At 42.3% G+C, this 23,112-nt stretch overlaps 1 protein-coding gene across 2 annotated transcripts in view; it reads left to right on the top strand.

Moving 5' to 3' along the window:
* Positions 1 to 7: 7 nt before the first annotated feature.
* GPR158 (G protein-coupled receptor 158) overlaps positions 8 to 23,112 on the top strand; it is a 204,503-nt gene continuing 181,398 nt past the window's right edge. Inside the window, exons 1-2 of one of the 2 annotated variants that reach the window (XM_014946489.1) lie at positions 8 to 992; positions 16,406 to 16,511. In XM_014946489.1, the coding sequence (XP_014801975.1) occupies positions 121 to 992; positions 16,406 to 16,511 (978 nt within the window). In that variant the 5' untranslated portion in view covers positions 8 to 120. The remainder of the gene's footprint in view (positions 993 to 16,405; positions 16,512 to 23,112) is intronic. The other variant, XM_014946480.1, reaches the window with a different exon arrangement.

Raw genomic sequence — 23,112 nt, 5'->3', positions numbered from 1 at the left:
GCCGCCGCCACAGGTGACTGGCGGGCCGGGGGCCGTGCTGCTCCGTCCCGCTGCCGCCCCTGCGCCGCGGCCGCCTGCGCGGTCTTCAGCCGCTCCGCCGTGCCGGGAGCGCTGGGGGACATGGCTCTGCTCCGGATCCTTCTCCTCTTGCTCCTCGCCCCGCGGGGGCTGGGGGGGGCCGCCGCCGGCCAAGGGCAGGGGGTGCGCGTCCGGGAGCGGGCGCTGGGAGGGCAGCACCCCATTTACAACCACATCAAGAGCCGGGAGCCGCCGCCGGCCCCGCGGAGCCGCTCTACGGAGAGCACCATCTTGGCGCAGCGTCTGGCCGAGGAGGTGCCCCAGGACGTGGCCTCGTTCCTCTACACGGGCGACTCCCGGGAGCTGCGGCGAGCCAACTGCTCCGGGCGGTACGAGCTGGCCAGCCTCGCCGGCAAGTCCCGCTTCACCCCGCACCCTTCCTTGCACGGCGCCCTGGACACCCTCACCCACGCCACCAACTTCCTCAACACGATCCTCCAGAGCAATAAGTCGCGGGAGCAGAACTTGCAGGAGGACCTGGAGTGGTACCGCGCCTTGATCCGCAGCCTGCTGGAGGGGGACCCCAACATCTCCAGGGCGGCTATCACTTTCAGCACGGAGCCCTTCTCCACCCCCCAGGTTTTTCTCCAGGCCAGCAGGCATGAGAGCCAGGTCCTCCTGCAGAACCTGTCCTCCTCGGCTCACCGCCTGGCCAACGCCTCTGTGGAAACGGAGTGGTTCCACAGCTTGAAGCGCAAGTTGAGGCCGCACGTGCACAGGAAGGTCTTAAACGCGGGCCCCAAAACTTTGGACAACAGCTGGAAGAGGCGGGAGAGCTTCACCGCTGATAAGAACCACATCAGGTGGTCCTCGCCTTACCTGGAGTGTGAGAATGGGAATTACAAACCCGGCTGGCTAGTGACCCTCTCGGCGGCTTTCTATGGGCTGCGGCCAAACCTCCACCCCGAGTTCAGGTAGGAGGAGTGTTCCTCTGCTTGCTTTCTGTCGAGGAGGGGGTGGGATGGGGTTTTGCCCCTGTCCCCGTCCTGGGGAAGGGCATGCGGTGTCTCTTGGGGTGACCTGGTCCACCCTTGCCAGATGGGCTGCTCGGTCACGCTGCGGAGCAACCTCAGGCCTTCCTGTTGAGCTCTGCCTTCCCCTGCCTCAGGGAGCTGTTGCTCAGTGAAAGAATCACTTTTGTCTCCATCTGTAAGACGAGGTTTGCTTTCCCTGCTCCCACTGGGGAGGGTGTGCGTGTCATTCCTGGTGTGCTTCTGGTGGGGAGAGGAGAGCAGCAGTTGCCAATTGTAGTTCTTTTTCTGTCTGTAAGAGGAAGGTGTTTACCTGAGGTGTTATTTCTCACTATGCTGCATAATTAAACCTAGCTTAACCCCAGCTCTGATTTTAAATAGCTGGGAAATGACATTGTTATGCTGGTAAGCTGTGATTTGTGGTCTCCAGAGCACATCCACTGTGGGGTGCTCCAGCCTGGACAGTATGTTTTTAGGTAACTAAGTGTTTGTGGCTGGAGTTTTGTCGAAGTCTATGTGGCTACGACCTGAACTGGCAGTAGGAAAGCTTTCCTTGGGACACCCCCGGTTGCATAGCTGATGCCTGACATATGTAAAGAATTACTTTCTATTTTCCATATTCCTGTTACCCTCAGGTCTTTCCCACTGGGCTGACTAGCAGAGAAAAGGATATAAAAAGGCCCATTCTCCTATCTTCGTATTTTGACAGCAAAGAGGGGTTTCTTTAAAGGCATGAGAGCAACCTGTGGTGTGTAAGACACCAGATTTTTCCAACTGGGACTGGTTCTGTGGTGGGGCTCGTGGGTAACTATCCCTTGGGGAATGCCCACTGCCCAGAAGCAGGTGGCATTTTCCAGGGGGTGAGAGAGGAGCACAGCATTCACTTTGTGCTGTGAATCAGTGGTAGGTAAAGATAGACAAGAACACAGCAGACACCAAAGAGATTTTTGCCACACCTAGGTGGTGAGGCAATAGTGTCTGTGAACGCTGGCTTTCTTGGCTCAATCTGAAATCCAGAGTGATGGAACAGGTGTTAATGCAGCTATGCATCCTTGAGGGGGGGAAAAATAAATCTGTTGAATGTAGAGTGGCTGCTTATTTCTCCATTGAATTAGTTTTTGCGCCAAAATTTTCACGCTTACAGGGCTGGCAGGGTTAAGGAAAAATGAGCTCATCTGCTGCCTCTTTCTTGCTGAATTCCTCTGAAGACCAAAACCCAAGAATAGCTCTACTGCAGAGCTCTTCTGGACCCTAGCAGAGGGGCTGGAAAAGTTCAGAAATGCAGTGTTTCGCACTTGATGAACTTCAGGATGCAGATGACGGCTAGTGTGGGCTGATATCATCTTGTTGGGGATGGAGGTTCACGTAACATCAAGAACCACCAGGCTGGAGTGGCAGCCACTAACCAGCTATCTTAGAATTTAAATCTTGATATAAAGTTTAACTCTTCTGAAGCTTCACTCTTGGCTTCAGTGAAGAGAAGAAAACATGTCTTTTAAGCAAAAGAGTTTAAAGCTTCAATTTCAGCTCTGTGCCAAGATCCTGAGATACCAAGAAGCACCTCTGTACTGTAGGTTTCTGCTGTGGTAGCTCTGATGTAGAGAATAGACCAGGTCCGTTTTGGAGAAACCCTGGCCAACCAAGGAAGGCAACCAGTAGAGGTCCTCCTGGGTGCAGTACAAAGGAACTGCCTTCCTCGTCTTCCTGGCCTCTGTTTACCATGTGGGAGTCACTTCAGTTGAAGAAACAGAATAACCTGTTTTAGCTCTTGATACTTCATAGGGCATCCATTAAGTACATCTAAGCTTGGAGAACCTCTTCTAATTTAGAAGATCTTGTGATGGGGTATGCTGTGAAGTTCCATGGGTTGTGTTGCTGTTGTATTTAACAGTTAGGACAAAACTAAGAAGTTTTGTTGTGTCAACACTGGAGGTGAGTTAGTAATCATTTCTAAGAAAATAGGTCAGTAAGTTTTTGGTAACAATACAAGGAAGCAGATGTAAAAAGTACCTATATACACACATGCACATATTCTGGGAAAGCTAAATGATAGTTCCTATGTTCCTAGTCTGAGGTATGTTACATGAAGGATGGGCTTCTAATAAAAACTTATTATTTGGGATATCGAAAAAGTAACTCTGCAGTTACATAGGAAATACTATAAACAAAGTACACTTCTCTAAGACATCCCAGAAGTCTTTAATGTTTGCACAGTATTTTCTATACTTGATGGGTACACAGCCTCAGGGTGAGTTAAGAGAGGAAACGGTTTAAACTATAAGCATGTAATACAAAAATGTAAAATCTAATGCAGTTATTGGAACAGTACTATTAATTACTATAAAGTGCCTCTTGAAATAAGCTTTATTTCCCCTCACCATCTGTCTTTGAGTGATGCAATGATTTAACTTTAAATTCTTGTTTAAGGCCCATATGGTAAAAAAGCAGTATTAACCCCCGTTTTTGGGAAAGCTGCATTGGTTCTCCCAACAAAGTATCTTGGAACCATCTGTTAGGAACATGTTAACGGAGCAGTTTACGTGCTCCTTCTACTTAATAGTCTGGCATGAGGTCACTGGTGGTAATTTAGTGCGCGCTCCTTCAATATTCTTCTAGCATTTTATGTACTTTCTTCTCTGCTGACATTAGGTTTATGGCATGGTACATTAGGATAAGAGACATTTGGGAACACGTTATCTCCGTGGAAGAGAGTTCTTTCAGATTACAGAAGGAAAAGCCGTTGCTCCTGTTTCTTGGTGTCTCTTCTATTGCAGGAACAGATGGGTATGTCATGTGGTGTCGCCATGGAAAGAGTTTAATGAAGGCAATACTAATAATCACTACTGGTTATGTTCAATACATGCTACTGCTGCAGTGCTGTTGTCAATGACGTTCTGAAGGTGCAGCAAAATAAAAAGCTTTGTTCTTCACTCTGTGAAGGGCTGTAGTGCCTTCTGCCAGAGGAGGTGAGCGTTACAGGTGAGGGACTCTCCCAGATGGCTTGCTGTCTGACTTTGATTCTCTCTCCTTCCTTCCCAAGAGATGACAGCCAAACTGTCCGCAGAGAAGGCCGAGGAAGGTGAGAGAATATGGTTGTTCAAGTTGTCGTGCCAAGGCTAGCGCTGTAGGCCAATACTGAGATGAAGTGGAGAAACCAAAGGCAACTTGATTGTGGTGATAAATGTAGCAGAAGCTGTCCAGGGCCCTCTGGACCATATTAGCCCAGTGCAATGGTAAGCTGGTGGCACTGACTGCCCACAGCTTTGCTGCAGGGCTTGCTGGTGTGGCGTGGTCTGCATTCACTGGCCTTTGGTCTGCCCAAAGACCCACCTGCTTATGAAATCCAGTGTGGGCTCTCATTCAGAAATGAGGATCCACAGGTGCTAGAAGTAGTCATTTAGTGGTGTTAACTGTTACCTTTTCTCCTCTCTTAAAAGTCTCAGCTGATGCAGTTTGCAGCTGGAATTCACCATCTAATGTGCCTAATTACCCTACAACTCTAGTGGTGGAGAGGGTAGAGCATCATAGTTTTTGACACTGATCTTCTGTGACCTCCCTCTGCTACTTCCTATTACATGAGAATGAACTATATTCCATGGCATATAGAGATCCCACTGGTCTCCTTGGAGCCCTACTGTGGAAGTGGAAAGGTATGAGAAGCAGCATGTTTGGAGTACACTTTCTTCTCTAAAGGTACTTGCTTGGCCCCTGGAAAGGAAATGGGAGGTGTTGATTGTTTCAGCAGTCTAGGAGTTAGTTACTCCTTGGTCTGGAAGATGTGCAGGTAGTCAGCTACTAGGAACCTACAAGCGTTCTAAAAAAAAAATAAAAATCCTCCCAGGTCACTGAGTCAATCTCCTGCTGTCACAAGCCCACTTAGTGTTATTGTCTGACCACTCTCCATCTTAAAACGGGTGGGTTTCCCTCTTGACTCTTCAGTCCATGGCATGCCAGGCTGAAGGGCTGGCTAGCTGCTTCTGATTTCTGAACTGGATTTATTCAGTCAGTTCTTATCCGTTTATTCCTGTTCCAGAGCTGTGTTCTATCTGAAATGGCACTCTTTGCTGGTGTTTACTGCCCTGACCTATTTATAGGCAGCGGTCCTTTCTCCACCTTTGTTTACTAGACTGCACAACCCAGCCTGCTTTAGTTTCCTGCTATAAGCTCTCTGTTGCCATGGTCCCTCTTCTCAAGTCTTGTTCCAGTATTTCTTGAACGTGGTTAGTCAGATTCATGTGCAGTGTTTCAGCCGTGTGTAATGACATCAATTATCCCCAAACTCTGATGAATGGATTGCTGCTTTTGCAGTTCAAAATGTTCTCTTGTGTGCTGTTCTCATTTTCTTTAATGATGTGTTGTAATATGTCAACATTTTGGGAACTGGTCATCACTCTTGCATTCTTTTTCATCCAGAAGGTCAGAATATCTTTGGGATACAGGGATGTTTTTTCCCTTCCACCATGTTCTAGCAAGGCCAGGTAGTTTTTCACCAAATCCAGGGCAGGATTTGCAACCAATTTTTTAAGGATTATTAGAGAATGTAGTGGAATAATGGGTGTTTTGGCAGAAAGGTACACAACCAGCGAGCTCATTAATTTTATTTTTTTTGTGAACAATGATGTGTTCTGAAGCATTTGCAGATAACTTCATTCTGAAGTTTGGCTGAATCAAGTGTTACCTCAAATTTTTTTTCTTCCCTGTCTTCCTGGCATTTGCTGCTTCTCTCAATTATTGGAAAGGTGCAAAGATTAATCTTTCTTTTACAGTTAAATTTTGCCGTTCCTTCCCTAAAGGCAGCATAAAAGGCAATAGTGATTTCCTGTGTACTATTAACAATGATCAGACCACTCAGTGTTAGGCCATAGCTCTTGGTTAAGGAAACATTATTAAAGGCAAATTAAACCATGGAGGTGAAAGTATGTATGACAAATAGGTAATTTCTTAGGGACTGTAAGTGATTTCATCTTCTAAGTATTTCATAGCTATTAAATTGTTTGGTAAAATAACCATAAATGTAGACATAAAAATTTGTAAAAAATAACTCTCTTCTTTTAAATCGGGTTTACCTTTTTCCTTTAGCCCCCTCTTTTAGTTTTTGCTCTAATCTATCTTTAGTCTCAGTACTGAACTAAGAAAAAAAATTCATTTTAACTGTTTAAGGAGGCTTTCTACTTCTTTTGACATGATAAATGAGTTGTATAATCCTGAAAATATTTTAAAATTGTGAAGCTGACACTTTTTTCTATAACAGGCCCTGGCCCATATAACATGATTGAAGGTGTGGGTGGATTTAGAACAGGTTTTAAAAATGAAAAGGAATAATTTATTTCCTGGAACTTCTGAAAGTCTTGAATTTATATTCCTGAAAAGAGGTGAGAACAAAAAAACGTCATCCTATGACTTACTGTCTGCTTATAGAAACCCCCAGCATGTTTTAAGTATTCTTTAGACAATCAATTATGTCTCTGTCTTTTTCATATGAGGTCATGGATAAGGATAGAAATCTGGATGGTGATGAAACAAGAGAAACAATAAATAGGGATTGCTTTTTTAGAAACATGATTCAGCTTTCTTTACTATTGGAGAAACAGAAGTGGGTCTTTGAAGAAAGAAGTTAAATATGGCCAGGAGAGGACTGAAACACATACTGCATTTATGTACACACTTATGTAGCACATGGTAAGTTGCAATAAAAGGAACTAGCTTTTTGGGTCAAACTGCTCTTTCCACTCCTCTGATCTCTACCTCCACCCCCCTTGGGCAAGGCTTCCAGCACAGCAGGTTATCAAAGCGCTTTTGAAGGGAATGGACATGTGACAGTCCTTACTATCTGAGATATTCAGCTCCAGGACTGTCACCTCCTATTCTGTCTATTCATGAACCTGGGCTGAGATAGAGAAATGTTCCTAAAGGTAAGAACAAAAGCATTGCTGTGTTAGGTCAGATGAAAGGCTTACCTCTCCAAAAGCAGCTTCTCAGAGGTACTTAGGGGAAAAATACAAGAGCATTGGAAGCACCGAGTTCTCTTATCCTGATTATTTTTATTATAAATAATTTTTTATATATTATAAATATATTTTTATTATAATTACAAGTACTAAAAAATGGAAAAAATTGTCTTTCAGACTTTATCTGATTGAGTGTTGATATTAAGGATGGATTAAGCTGGCTTCCATGATTCTAATCCACTTTTCAACCCATTTTTGTCTTCCACAATGTAGTTTGGTACTGGATTCCATAATGTAATTATGAACTGTTCAGAGAAAAAAAATTCTTTTCTGTTTATAAATTTGCTCCATGATTCTAAATTCATTGGGAGATCCCAGATTCTTGTGATTAAAAAAATCACTTTGGAAAGTTCATTCATCTTCTCTGTGTCAGTCAGATTTAGATGTGGGTTATACTAATTATTCTTATCACCTGCAAACTTTGTGATGGGTCACCTACCTGCTGTCATTTGTGAATGCTTTTTGCACAGAAGGGATAGTTGTGGTGCCCAGCTTGTTAACCTCCCTGCAGGTGAAAGCTAACTTTTGTCACATTGGTTCTCTCAAGAGTGGCTCAAAGGTTGGAGCCTTCCTGGCTTTTTAGAGTGCGTGGTGATGAAAATAATTTGCTTTCTGCAAAGGCTGGCTTTACTCTGGGTGTTTTTTATATCTTGGTGGTCTGTTGGACTTACAGAGTCTACTTCAGGCTTCCTTTTTCTGAGGTCTTTGAAAAGCTTTTAGTTAGTTAAAAGCCTATGCTTTTAACATGCTGCTTCTGAAAATGTCTTTTGGTATTGTTTTATGTTCTTGTAGTTTTATATGTTACTTGCCCAGGTTTATGCCTTTTCCTTTTAATGCTAATGTTGGATTCCACTTTTCAGTTTTAAAATTCCCTTATTACCTTTAAATAAATCTTCAGTGTCAGAAGGTTGGACATAAACTGATGCCACTCTCCTATGTAGGATCCTTCTAATTTAAAAGCCTTTTTTTTTCTTTTATTCCTTATATCCTTTCTGTTTCTTATATCACTTTCTGTAATGTTTCTTAAGGCCCTCTCTTTACCCTATCTCTCTGACCTCACGGATAGTAAAGCAAGTATTAAAAAAAAAAAAAGCTGGTTTCTTACTAAAAAGCTTGAATTTGGCTCCAAGACCTTTATTCATAGGGAGAATCTAATGTAAGCGGTACCCCACCATCACTGACGTGTTGTATTTCTATACCAGGTGATGCTTTGTGACAGAGTTAAGATGCTTGCAGCAACTTGAATGTCCTCAAGCAAAAAAACCACCACCACCCCTCGAAGTATCTAGGAAGCTCTCTGACTAAACTGCAGGGAAATCCCCAGAGAGGCAGCACCGTGTGCCATAAATCTGAAGGCAGATTTAAATCTGAAATAATTCTTCAGACAACAGAGGATTCAGCTTTAAGTATTCCTCCCTTGTAGTAGGGTTCCAAATGGCCTAGAGGGATTTTCTTTGCAGGTGAATCCTAATTCATGTGCCCACACTGCTGTATTGTACTCTTCAGTTAAGTTTATTTTTAGTGGAAGGTGGTTCTCCTGTGAAAATGTGTGCTGAAAAGCAGTAGTCGTGCTATGGCTGAGGAATTAGATGAGTCTGCGTCTGTTCTATTAGTAAGAAATTAGTGGTAACTCTGTGATCAGATCAAAATCATGTTGTGTGTAATGGCCCAGTACTACTGCATTTTGAATCTGGCTGGATATGAAGAGGTAATAGCTTTAAAAATGTCTAAGTGATGCAGAATCCTAAACCTTAACTTTCAAAAGCAACTTGAACCTGCTGTTTGGCTCAGGCTGAAAGTCAATTTGGCAGCAGGAATTTTTTTGGCTGTTGATGGGACATTGAAGGAGCCTCAGGTGCCAGGTAGTATCCACTGTTTGAACATTCTTGAAAGTGTCAGCTTCCAAAATGAGAAGTGCTTGTAAAAGTATCTGCCCTAAAAACATTGGCTATACTAATTACAGTATGTATTTATCTAGAAGTGTGGGCATCTGCAAATTTGGATGGCTGTAGAGAATTTGTTTCTCTTCTTGTTTTGTGGTAAGGAAGATTTAGGAAGGAAAGTGTGTAGGGGTGAATGAATATGGCAGCAAAAATCTAGGCAGGCTTTTAGACTTGGGGGAAGCTCTCTGTGTCAGCATGTGATAACCATGCCTTATACCTTAATTATGGCTGATTGCCATGCTTACAGGTACAAAAATAAGTGTATAAACTTAGAAGACAAACTTTGAATGCTTGTTTAGCTGAGCTGTGTTGACCTCTCTGCCAAAAAGCTTCTGAAGATCTAGAGGACAAAGATGTTTATCACCATTCAAATGCCGGCAGGCCATTATTCTGTGCACTCCTGGCTTAAGCTGGCTGGGTGAAAGAGAACATGCTCCTTCTGGTTTGGTTTTTTTTTTTATGGTGTAACAGCAAAGGCAAAAAAATTCTTCTGTTGATATAGGCTTTACAACACGTTGTTACAATGAAATATTATAACTACTGAAACTATCAAGATAGCTAGTAGGTTGGGAAAATAAGCTTAAATCAATTTCTGGCACAGATTTCAAGGCCAATAGCATGCCAACAAACAGTGGTACTGGAAATTAAGAGAGATGTGAAAGCCTCTTAAATCAAACCTCTGACCTGACAAAATCCTTGGTGACATCATTCTTCAATGATTATCTATTCTGTACCGTTCAACTAATTCTTTCTTAACTACATGTTAAATATGAATGTGCAGTCCTTAAGTATCTTTTTTTTCCCCTGCTTGGTGACATCATTCTTCAATGATTATCTACATGTTAAACATGAATGTGCAGTCCTTAAGTATCTTCCTCCCCCCACCCCATAAGGACTGTAACATTGTTGCAGAAACCAAATATTTAGTGTTATAAGGAGATTAACAAAATATACTTACTTGCCAGATGGTCCACAATTACCAGGAATATTGTTATTAACTTTTCACTGTGGCTTGGGTTCAGCCAGGCAGTGTTGTTGGAGTGGATGAATGTGTTACATTGACAAGCTGAGTCTACTATTATACTGTTGATACATCTTGATTGCTTCCATCAAGACAGCAGAGCTGCAATTATTCCCAGTTAGTTCAGGAAATATAACACTTACAGGTAGTTGGTCTGTATACGTACTAGGAGGTTGTGTTCTTCCATATGTTCCATTTTCCGAGTGCTGAATCAAAAATAACTGAAAATGTGGGTGGCTCAAGAAGCTGTGCCAGGTACTGTATTAATCACAGTTGGATTTCAGAAATATATCGTGTATGTATAGCTGTACTCCATGTGTAATAACAGTGCGGTACAGGTCTGAGGTGGTGTGTTAAAATGGCAAAGTGTCCCAAATGAACGCAATAGAAGTCTTGTACCATCATAATGCTTTCTGTAAATGTCATATGTATGCCTAAAGAGACTTTTCTCTTGAAAGCAGCATATCCTCAAGTAGTTGCAAACCCTGTTACTACCTCAGCAGAACTGTGATGTTACCATAAAGCACAAACATGTATTGCAGATGTCTAGTGAAAAAAGAATAATACACATCATGGTGGGGGAAAAAATGAAAGCCTATGGTAGATTGTAACTGTCAGGAGAGATTGCTTTTGTATGTCTGCTTCTGGACTCAACTGTTATTCCTTCCTGTGGATTTTCATCTCAAATTCATAAAGCTCTGAGAAAAGGAAAAAGGAGAACAACTTAACTATATCAGAAGTTCAAGGTGTGGTACAGAAGAGCTGCGGACAGAAGAGTGTAGGCAGAAAGGTTTGTATTGAGTTCATGAAGACTGAGTTTTGTGAAAAGCAAATGTTCTTTTAAGAAAACTTTTAATGCAAGAGAAGCAAAGGGAAAACACATTCAGTTTCAAATGGAAGAATTTTGTAGTGTTTGTGGAAGAAGTATTGTGAGAATGTTTTGAAATTAGATAACTTGCAGGCCTGCATGGCGTAATAGAGAGCTCCTGACAAAAACTCAAGTGTAAAATGAAAGAGCACAAGAGCTGAAGCAGGGTCGGGTAACCTGTGAAGAATATGGAGACACAGTCTGAGCGGGGCTGTGGCCATGAACATTACCATCTTGTATCAGAAACAGTGTGGCCAGCAGGACTTGGGAAGTGATTGCTCCTCTGTACTCAGCACTGGTGAGGCCCCACCTCAAATACTGTGTTCAGTTTTGGGCCCCTCACTACAAGAAAGACACTGAGGTGCTGGAGTGTGTCCAGAGAAGGGCAACAAAGCTGGTGAAGGGTCTAGAGCACAGATCTTATGAGGATCAGCTGAGGGAGCTGGGGTTGTTCAGCCTGGAGAAAAGGAAGCTGAAGGGAGACCTTATGGCTCTCTACAACTACCTAAAAGGAGGGTGTAGCAAGGTGGATGTTGGTCTCTTTTCCCATGTAACAAGAGATAGGACAAGAGGAAAACAGCTGGGTGTAGCAAGGTGGATGTTGGTCTCTTTTTCCCATGTAACAAGAGATGGGACAAGAGGAAAACAGCCTCAAGATGTGCCAGAGGAGGTTCAGGTTGGATATTAGGAAAAATTTCTTCATCAAAAGGGTTATCAAGCACTGGAACAGGTTGCCAAGGCAATGGTTATCAAGCACTGGAACAGGCTGCCAAGGCAATTGGTTGAGCTCCAGAGAGGTGCTGGAGTGTGTCCAGAGAAGGGCAACAAAGCTGGTGAAGGGTCTAGAGCACAGATCTTATGAGGATCAGCTGAGGGAGCTGGGGTTGTTCAGCCTGGAGAAAAGGAAGCTGAAGGGAGACCTTATGGCTCTCTACAACTACCTAAAAGGAAGGTGTAGCAAGGTGGATGTTGGTCTCTTTTCCCATGTAACAAGAGATAGGACAAGAGGAAAACAGCTTCAAGATGTGCCAGGGGAGGTTCAGGTTGGATATTAGGAAAAATTTCTTCATCAAAAGGGTTATCAAGCACTGGAACAGGTTGCCAAGGCAATTGGTTGAGTGACCATCCCTGGAGGTATTTAAGAGATGTGTAGATGTAGTTGCTTAGGGACATGGTTTAGTGGTGGATTTAGCAGTATTAGGTTTACAGTTGGACTTAAGGATCTTCAAGATCTTTTCCAACCTAAATGATTTTATGTTCTTGTGATTGTATTGATAGGTGGGGTTAGGGAAACCAAAGCCCCTATGGGGCTGAATCTGGTGAGGGACATGAAGGGCAACAAGAAGTACACTGGTAGTAAAACTGGGGCTAGGTAGGATGTGCATTGGCTGCTGAATGGGGCAGTGGACTTTGTGACAGAGGACACAGAAAAGGCCAAGGTACTTGATGTCTTTCAAGAACTACAGGCTGATCAGCCTCACCTCAATTCCTGGGAATGTGATGGAGCAAATCTTTCTGAAAACCACTTCTGAAACACATGAAGGAGAAGAATGTCATTGGGAGTAGCCAGCATGAGTTTATGAAGGGGAAATAGTGTTTAACCAACCCAATACCCTTCTGTGTATAGATGCACTATTAGTATACTCTAGGGGTGGTTACTGGAACCTGTTCTGTTTAATGTTATCATTTGATGGTCTAGACAATAGGGTAGGGTGTGCTCTTAGCAAGTTTGCAGATGATAAAAATTGGGAGGAGTGTTTGAGAGACCAGATGGCTGTGTTGCCATTCAGGGATGCTAAAACAGGCTGGAGAAATGAGCAAAGAACCTTGTGAAGATCAGCAAAAGGAAATGCCAAGTGCTGCACCTGTGGAGGAATAACTCTGTGCACCAGTACAGGCTGGGGGCTTAATGACTGGAAAGCAGCTTTGCAGAAAAGGCCTGGAGGGGTTCTGGTGGACACCAGTTTAGCATGAACCACCGATGTGTGCTTGTGGCAAAGCCTTATAGCCTCCTCGGCTGTGAGAGGAAGAGCATTGCTGACTAGTTGAGGGAGGTGATCCTTCCACTTTACCCAGCCTGGTGAGGCCACATGAGGAGTGCTGTGTCCACTTCTGGGCTCCTCAGTAGCAGAGACATGGATGTACTGGAGTGAGCCTGGTGAAGTGTGACAAAGATGATTAGAGATTGGAGCACCTGACAGACAAGAAGGGCTTTGCGACCTCAGACTCTTCAGCCTGGAGAAGAAAGGGCTCCTGAGACATCTTACACATGTGTAAATACCTGATGGAAAAGTTTAAAGGAGACAGAGCAAGACTCTTCTCAGGGGTAATCAGTGACAGGACAGAAAGTAAAAGAGGCACAAGTTGAAATCCAAGAAATTCCATTTAAACATCAGAGAACCATGTATGACCTTGATGGTGGTCAGACACTAGACGAGGTTTCCCAGAGGTGGTGAAGTCTCCATTATTGGAGGTATTTAAAAAACCAACTGAACTGAGCCTGCTTTGAGCAGGTGGTTAGACTGGATGATCACAAGAGGTTTCTTCCAATGACAGTTGTTGTATGAATCTATGATTTTCACATCTATTTGGAACAAAATAGTTGTATTGAAGAGTTTCCAAAGGATACAAGTTATTTAATCAATTCTGATATGAAAAACCTGGAAGTGCATTTCCTCTCTTTCCAGTACATGGCTCTGAGCGTTAGGATGCTGTCCTGCTTTCTGCCTCTTGGACCAGCAGAACATGCCACTGATTCTTCAGTTTGCAGCATGTCTGGTACAAGGCCATACTCAAATGCTTGCTCAGTGCACTTACTGTCCCTAATTCCTCCGGTTTATGTGTTGTCTTTCTCACAAGTAACCTCTAGGTAAGTTTCCTTCTGAAAATTTTAATATCCATTTCTACTGACACTGTGCTTCTACGGGACCTGCTTGTTACCACGCAGAAAACTCTCAAGGTGTTTCTCCTGTCCTAGTAGTGATTTGTTTACCCTTAATTTGCAATCTGTACCTCCCTCTTTGTGGAAGTGTTTGCAGAAAGAAAGGGGAGTTTCCTCTTCTACCAGTTAAAAACAAAATGTGCACAAGGGAAAAGCTTTCCCTGTAAAGGAAATAAAGACTTGCTTCCCTGAGGTGCTTCAGAGTCTCCCGGGTGACTCTGTTGCAGTCCTAATAAGGATGAATCATCACTGTTTTTCCTACTTTATAAATCGATTTCTTTAGAGTAATTGGAGTGATGCTAATGCTTGAGCACCCCTTGCCAAGGTGCCTGGTGTGTAACGTGAACTAGGAGAGCAAGACTAGGGTTGGTCCTGGTCCCACTGCCCCCTTTGTGCCTGTATGCAGCCACGGTGGGACTGTTCCTGTACAGAACAGGTCCTGTCCCCAGCCCACATGCTAACTTTGATGCTCAGAAAAGTCCAGGATATATTAGAAACCTACCTGGTGGGATCTGTACATGGCCAGATGAGGAATTAGTTACCTCTACTCCTATAAGCGTCTGAGATACCTTGTTATCAGGTTTAGATAAGCTTGTAATCCACTGACATCAACCTCTTAAGCAGAGTTAGTCTGTGCAGTATGGTGGTTTTTCCCTCGAGGTCATTGGTCACCTGGAGCATGGAAAAAACGGTTCATTGGGGTGGAAGCATAGTTTTAGCAGTCCCTGGAGAAGATGTTGCTTGAAACAGGAGTGGAAAGTCACAAAACTGTAAACTAAAAATACTTGTATTCTAGAACTGTGGTGTGTGCTCTTTCAAACGGAAGTTGCTAGAGTCAGCACTTCAATATTTCAGGTTGTTTCTAAGTGTGCCCGCCATCAGATTACATAGATTCTAGGCAGGAGACAGAGAGGGATGAGGTGTACTCATACTGCCTAACTTCCTACTGGCTGTCCTACATAATTTCATAATGCATTCTTCTTCGGATCACTTAAATGGTGTGCTTGTGTTTCTCCGGTGACTATACAGCATGTCTGAAGATGAATGTCCAAATTTAGCTGTTGTGGTTGTACTGGGGCCTGATATGAGGGAGCAGTGTTGTCTTGGTTTTGATCAAGCTCATGTTCTTATGCCTGTTCTGATTTTGTTCATAAGTGTCTTCTCAAATATATGGCTGATTTTGTTCATAAGTGTCTTCTCAAATACCTCTCTGTACCTCTAGTATTTTTATTTATTTATTAATTAGCATTCTTATATATACTGAGCTTTAATTAAAAGAGGCAACACGCTTTGAGGTGAGTGAGGTGCTCTTGAGAATAGAGGTTGGGTTGGACTACCCTTGGTTGGTAGTCCACAGCCTGAAAGGAGGGCTGATGGTGTTTGTAGTCGTGGAAGTTCAGACTGTGGAAATCAAAACTTTTGTCTGAAGTGGCTGAAAAGGGTGACTTAGGAGAGGTACCCTAGATAAAAGAAATCAGTACAGAGCATTCATCTGTTACAAGTGAGTCTGTGTAACGATCCAACACTCAGAAGCTGCATAGTGACATGTTTTGCTAAGTCCAGGCAGCAGCAAAGCAGTTACAGATGTATGCTCTCACAAGATGATGCTATAAATGTTCCACTTCCAGAGTAATTCTGGAGGTTATTTTGGAGAGAAGAAGGACATCTTTGAAGGCTTTTTTTAAAGATATGCAACTACAGTCTTACAGTTTTGGTTTTTTGTTTTTTTTTTTCTTCTGGTGTTGATTTCCAAGTTGTTTATAAAATAGAGCATTGGCTTTCAAATTGGGTGGTTAGCTTTTCATTCAAAAAAATTTTTGAGGGAAACTGTTGATGATGAAAACTGGAGTATTCTTGGCATAGAACTGATCCAGCTCAGACAGTCTTTGAGGACCTGTGTGTGCAGGAGATGTGTTTTTTGGTTTCAGAGACATTGGTGGCCCTGTCTGGCCTGTGCTGCCCTTCTGATGCTGTATCAGGTATTATACCAGTGCTGGCTGGCAGAGATGGGGAGAGAGGAGTTTGGGTGCCTGCTGGAGGGGTTTGGGTGTGCTGAGCTGTGGAATAGTGTTCTGAGGTTGCTGGAGATAAGGTTTTTGTCTGGGGAAAGTATGGAAAAAGGCTTTTGCCCAGTTCTTTTGGCAAATACAGTTCCCTGGAGCAAAGGAGAGGATGCATGGGGGCAAGGTGCAGTGCCTGGTACTCGGGAAGCTTGATGGCCTCGGAAAAAGTAGTGCAGGTCATTCATTGTATTTTAGTTCTTTGCTGCATTGTAAAATGTGAAGGGCATTAAATTGTTTGAGTGTATAACTTATTCTTACCTGCTGCCTTACACTTTGTCAGCGTGTTAGATTTACCGAGCTCCTGTCATAATACATCTCAGTAAGGTCTAACATAAGAATGTGTCTCTGCAGTTGTGGCTTCGTGAACACAGAACTTCTCAGTTTTCAGACATTTCATCAAATTCTGTATTTAGAAGATAGATGCGGTTCCGCTTTGCGGGCTGCAGCATCATAAAGAAGTTTAACCTATTTCTGTAGTCGCCGTGTTCAAGGCTGTTTTTCTCTGTTTTCAGAGGTGTTGTCAAAGTCGACATCAATCTGCAGAAGGTGGACATTGACCAGTGTTCGAGTGAGGGCTGGTTCTCGGGGACGCACAGGTGTCATCTCAACAATTCTGAGGTATGTCTGTCCCTAAAGGACTGAGCTACACTCTGATAACAAGTCTTTCCCTATGAATAATTTTCTGTAGTATCTATTTTATAGACTTAAAAGTTGTTTGTAGGTTGAAAAAAATCTTTTTGTGCAAGGCATTACAGTATGCATGAGTTTCGGGAGTGCCTGCATTTCAGGAATATTAGCATTAAATAAAAGAGAAGGTAAGTTATTGTGTAGGAATAACAGCTATAGGGAAGAAGAATATTATCAGTGACATAATTTATGAAGTTTTGCTTGGAAGTCAAACAATTATTTTACACTCAAAGTGAAAATAGGTTTTTAATGTCAGCGTCACTTTTGACTGGACAACCTTGCAAAAATACAGTAAAAGTAGCTTAAAGGCTTATAATAATTATTCAGAAAAACATGGTCTTTTGGTAGGGTGATACACAATAACAGGCAGAATTGGGTACTGTAAATCTTTCCTAATAGAAATGCCAACATTTTGACAGAGCTGACTAAATGTTTCTGTTCAGCTCCTTCCTGCTTCCCCTTTCTTCTGAAGGTCTGTCTGGCTCTGTCTGGCAGCATATTTTAGATCGTTCAGCCTGGCCAGTAATGTGTGTTCAATGAAACTTTTAAACAAAATACATTCAATGATTTGCCTTGTTATTATGGCATATGATGTTGTTTTTGAAGGCACCCATTTGCTTTTGGTGAGGGTAGCCACCTCATGCCCTTCTGCGCTTTTGGAAAGGACAGTTAAAATGTAGGGAAAGTTGATGGTTGTCTACCAGAAGTCAGGAGTTGTTTGCTTAATTTGTTATAAAATGCTGATTTATCAAAGCCAAACCGAAATTTAGGAAAATATTTGCTCTTGATGAATTCATCTACTAAGATTTTTGAGCAAGAAAAGCTCAGAATTTTTTATAAACATTCTTTTTTGTATTTTTCACTTTTTTCTTGAAATAAATGTGAAATGAGAACCCAAATAGTCTTTGATAAAGACTTATTTTAAATGAAATGTGTACGCTAGTTATCCTGAATTTCATTATATGTTTTGGCAAGTGCTCCTCCTTTTCCTAATGTCTTATGAGCAAAATCATCAGCAGAGAGGTAGGATTAAGTTGCATCTCTTTCTGCAACCAAGAGGAAAAGGGAGGGGAAAAAACCTCCAAATCCCTGTGAGAAGACTGAGAAAAAAGTAAAATGGAGAAAATGAAGAAAGATGAGTGGTGGGCTTTAACACAGCTTTGGTCTGGTTCAAGCCCACTGGTTGCTATAGTGGGCTCTGAATCACACTCTAGATTCTGCTTTGCTATATATTGAGAACACAAGTTAAACCAAACTGGATATAATTCCACAATTACACTTCCCTTCCAAATCAAAGTCCTTAAAAGTGTGTCCTGGAAAGAACAATGCAAAAAGCTACTCTCTCTGGAAGAGTTTGTTGGAGAAAGGGGGGTTATAAAAGAATTTTTTTTCACTCTTCACAATTCATTTTCACGGGAGTAAAAAGTAGGTTTTATTTCTCTGTAGAATTCACTCATAATGAGAAGGGTTTTTCTTCATGAATGTGATGTTTAGTAAAATCTATCTTCTGTTTTATTACTGCACATGAGGCAAGTGGAGTGTCATTTAGGAAACTGAGTGCAGGATGAAATGCTGCAGGAAAGACAACCTTAAGGGTTACAGAAAGTTTTCTGTGACTTGTGAAAAACATTTCGATTCCACAGTCTTTATTGTCTCAGTGGGCAAGCTGGAAAATCTCACCTCTGTGGTTTGGTTTCTTACTGTGTACGAGAAACTGAGGTGGCTGCCATGGACCACTGATGCTGCGTTTCCTCCAGCTTTGAGCCAGGACTGGGTTCTTGGCATTCTGGGCTTTACTTCGCTGCTGAGAGGGTGGTGGGCATTTCCTATCTGCTGGAGGAGAGAATAACGTTTCTTTTACTTAAAATGTATGTTACAGATCAGTTCCCTCATGTTGGGATTCTGGGGTGTGTTGTTGTAAAGCTGGCTGTGCTCAAGTAAATTTCTTTGCAGAGCTTTATTTACCAAACACAAGTGCATTCTTGTTGTTACTTTTTTTCCTGTCCCTGTTTATTCTGCATAGTGTTTTCCTTGTTCTTGAGAGCTAATAAGGCCTGCTCTACATAGTTTACAATAATCTTTTTTTTTTAATACAGCAGTTCTGCTACTATTGAGTCCAACATGATATATCGGTATAAAACCAGAGCTGCTTTGTGCTGTTTTGACAATAATAAGCTACATTTGCTGATGTTATGAAGGGTGTTTTATTTTTCATACTGGACAGTTGCATATTTTTGTTTCACTAAGCCTGTAGTCCGTAAGTGAGTTCCTGTGATGCAAAAATGAATTTAAATATATTCCAGGGCAGAAGCTCTTTAATGAGTGATGCTGTATATGTCAGAGTGGCTCATGTTCACACCCTAAGGTGTTACTAACATGGGTAAGGAGATGAGTGCATCTTCATGGATGACTTTTCAACCTGTATGTAGAGCAAAAATCTGCCAGCTGTTCTTCCTTTTCCATGCATTTATTAGAGTGTTAAATCAATAAGACTCTCATGGCTAAGAGAAGGATATATAGGTGCCCAAAATGAAACTTGCAAGCAGGGAGTGCCTTTCCTTATTGCACCTGAAGAGGATGAGAGTCCTTGCTTAATAATAGTGACCCTGGGGATGGGGAGTTGCTGGAAACAATCTACAGAGAAGTTTTTTCTCCTTTTTGCCCTATGGTCATCACTTTAGGAGAGTTCCATCTGATGGGGACTTCTGTTCTTTCTTTAGAAGCAGGTCCCATATGGTGCTTTTCACACTTTGTTTCTCTGGAAACTACCCTGTGGAATACGGGTAAATTACACAGTTGTGCAACAATGCTTTCCACACAGATTGCCTTATAAATGCTAATGAAATGATATTCCCTATCCTCTCTTTTATCTTCTTAGAGGCAGATACAGAAATACCTGGTGATGCTGGAATGCTCTGCCCCAGATTGCAAAGCCTGTCTCCAGCAGAGTAAGGAAGAGAGTGGAGATCTCTGAATTTCTAGTTCTGCTTAAGTTAGGCCCTCCTTCCTCTCCTTAGTTTTGTTAGGTGACGTGAGTGTTTAGTGCAGCATAGCCTTTCCACAGACTGTTTGGTTAAGCCTTTGCCATAGTGAGTTTCTGATTTAGCTCTGAAAGTCTGTTTACTGCTTGGCCCAGACTATCAGCGCCATTAAATCTAAGGCATATAGCTTACAACTTCCCTTTTCCTTAGTACTATGAAAATAAAGCAAGGGACAGAGAAGGGGAAGAGAGTGACTTAGGGAATTGACAAGATGAGGAAAAAAAAAACCCACCCAATTTATTGGTTACTAAAATGTTTCTTTGTCTTATATTTGAGTTAATCTTATAGTGGCTAAAATCTGCTAGACACATCGCAGGCAAATTTTCCTACTTTCTGTGCTGTTCTGAAGTGTTTATCTTCTAAATAAAAATCAATTGAAAGGAGGGAGATGGGGGTGCATTACAGTGAATGTGAGCATCTGGTAAACCAGTGGTCTGTATGTGCTAGACAGAGAAAAGGAAGGAATGGATGGGACCAGGCTTCTGCCAGAAAATAGGTTGTTGTTGAAAGTACTCCATTGTTTTCACATGCTCTGCCACAGAGTCACTAGGAGATGATGTGAACTGTGACATTGGGATTTGGCTTTGGAAGGTTATCAAGAGTAACCTGATTATGTGATGGAACAGTTGTGGTGCTAGTCCTTGCTTGAAAGAAAAATAGTGTGTGGTTGGGGAATTAAAGAATATTATGACTCAAATACACAGAATGCTTAGACATACTGTTCCTCCCTTAACTACCATTTTTCCTTGGATTTAGGTGTTCCTCAGGAGGACTGCTGACTTTTAAACATCTTGCTTGGTGTAAGCTGCCCTCAAATTGAATACAAAAGAAAAGCAAGTGCTGAGAACTTTACATTCCCCATTTTTAGATTGACTACCTAAATTCCTAATATATAGACATATTTTCCTGATTTGTTCTTTTTTGTGCACAGGACCCATGTATCCCTGATTTCATAGCAGCCTAGATAAATTGGGAGAACTAGAGTGCCCTCCTTCAACCTCAGGATGACTGCAAACTGCCCAGTCTAAGCAGGAGGCTAGGTGAGGAAACCTCACAGGAAACGCAGGAAAACCAAACGGCAGCAGTGGCTGAAGTCTATTTCAGTTGTGATTTATTCTTCTTCTCTTTTTTTCAATTATATAAACCAAAAAGAAGCTGATGGCCAAGTGTTCTGTTCTTGACCTGGGGGAAGAAGGGACAGCTCATGGTAAAGCACAGAAAGTTACGTTCTCCTTCCTGGCCTCTACTTTGACACCTAAATAGGGAATAGACTCCCTGAAAAAAATGCAGAGGCAAGAGGTTTGGATTCTGTAGGGCTGTAACAAATAAAGCAGGTAATATCTGCGGGGTTAGAAATAATTAAAATGAGTTAGGTAGAGAAAAAAAAATGATGCAGATAATTCTGAAATTAAACAGTAAAAAAAAATACTTACCCAATACCAAATGCAAAGTAATTTCATTGTACAAGCAAGGCTTGGTTATGGGGGTAAGAAAATGTGCATTTTTACCCTGTTTGAAACCTTCGAAGATTTCTTTTAATATGATTCCTTCCCCATACATGCTGGCAGCAGCTGCTGGCACTTTTAGTAACAACATTAGGGTCCTTGTTGAGACACCAACAATAAAATCAAGGGTGAGGAGCTTCAGAAGGAATCAGCCCGTTGAGCTCGGCCCGACGCTTCCAACCAGCAGCATCAGTCTGGGAAAACCGGCAGCGGACTCCACGCTGTTCCCCCATCCTTAATGAGCCTGCCAACAGCTTGCAATGCGAGGCAGGCTCAGCTGACAACCCTTTGGGTTTCAACAGTATTCCACAAATGACAGCGTGCAAAAATATCTAGAGGGAATGAGAGAGGCAGAGTAAACAAAAAAAGCTGCGTTGCTGTCTGTATACAGAGCGTGTGTATCTCTGTTTGTAGGAAGATGCACAGGCCTACTGTGTGTGTATTTATTCTGCACAAACACAAAACCAGTCGAGAAAGGAAAACAAATGAGCAGTACAGCCAAAAATCTTTTTTCTATTTAGCGAAGCATTTGGGACCATCATAATTCATTATACTGTATGTAGAGTGTTACAGACAACCAATCAAAAAAAGGGGAGGTGAGGGCTGATTAAAAAGAAAATTGTAATGGGGACTGAGTTGGGAGAGAGGAAAAAAACCAGTGCTTTCCAGGTTTTTCAGACAGATGTTTTTCAGTGGCCTTGTCAAATGGGAAAGGCTATTAAGGCACATACTCTGGGAGGGGAAGCATAGCAAGGGATTAGTATCCAGAGTTGTAGCCCACTGGGTCCTATCCAGTTTCATCGGTTTTGCTCATTACTTGCATGTATTTTTTTTGTCCTGTCCATTAGGAAAAATGCAGTCAGAATAAAAAAAAAAAAAATTGAAAAGAAAGCTGCTGGTGATTAAGTGAATAGGGTTTACGGAATATATTTATCTTGTAATCTGGGAATGATCATTGCATCCAAGATAGGGCAAGAGAAGTACCCAGAGCAGGGCAGAGAGCGTATGTCAGGATATATTTTCACTTAGAAGAAAAGATCTTTAGTGGTAAAATATAAATACTAAATGCTATATCAAATCCTACGCTAGTGGAGCTATCTGAAACCGAAAGGGGAGCGGCTCGGTTCAGTACACAGATAAAGAAAACCAGCACTTCTTGGATCCAGAAGCAGACAGGCATAGCTGTTCTCTCGGACTGATGGCTGCTCACACAACTCGAGGTAGCTGAAGAGCATGCAGTAGACACAAAGAACATTTTGGATGCTATTTTAAAAATAACTTTGCATCATCTGCATTCATGGGAAAAGTCCCTTTACGACAGTATACCAGATCTAATCTGGCACTCCCCCAGACATGATTACATAAAATGAGGTGGAGGTTTGTCAGAGCTTTCAGAGATAAACAAGGTGCTATGAAAACCAACTTCCAGTTTAAGGAAAAGCCAGGTTGCTTAGCTACAGCATCTTTGCTGTTTTAGATGAAAATTTAAATGACTCTGTGTTTTGCAGGAGCTAATTTTGGTTATCAGTGTTTTCTTCTAAAGAAGAAAACCTTTTGCAAAAATTCCTTTCATCCTAGTTAGCGGTGTTAACGTGAGCATTTAGATTCATCTGGGTCAGTTCTATTTGCTGCTGTTTTCCTTCCCCTAGAATTAAAAAGTGAAAAGCAATAGATGATTGGTTCAATGATGCTGTCTGACAAAAATGAAAATAGCAGGAAGGTATTTGGTTTCTTTTGCAGTTGACAGGCAATGACAGCATTGCATCTGTTACTGCTTCCTTCAGATTTACTGCTGCAGCTTTCAGATCCTTCTCTGCTGGACAGAGCATCCAATTAGGCAACGTCAATTAGCGTTGGTGACTCTCCCCATCATGTTTGGGAAGGGAAGAGGTGGGGCCCAGAAGTTCAGTTAGCTGGGGGAGCATGAATCACAGAATGATATGGGGTTGGAAGGGACCTCTGGAGGTTGAGTCCAACCCCCCTGCC

Source organism: Calidris pugnax, unplaced genomic scaffold (genome assembly GCF_001431845.1).
Source record: "Calidris pugnax isolate Ruff unplaced genomic scaffold, ASM143184v1 scaffold19, whole genome shotgun sequence".
NCBI lineage: Eukaryota > Metazoa > Chordata > Aves > Charadriiformes > Scolopacidae > Calidris > Calidris pugnax.
This window is presented reverse-complemented; position numbering and strand designations above follow the sequence as displayed.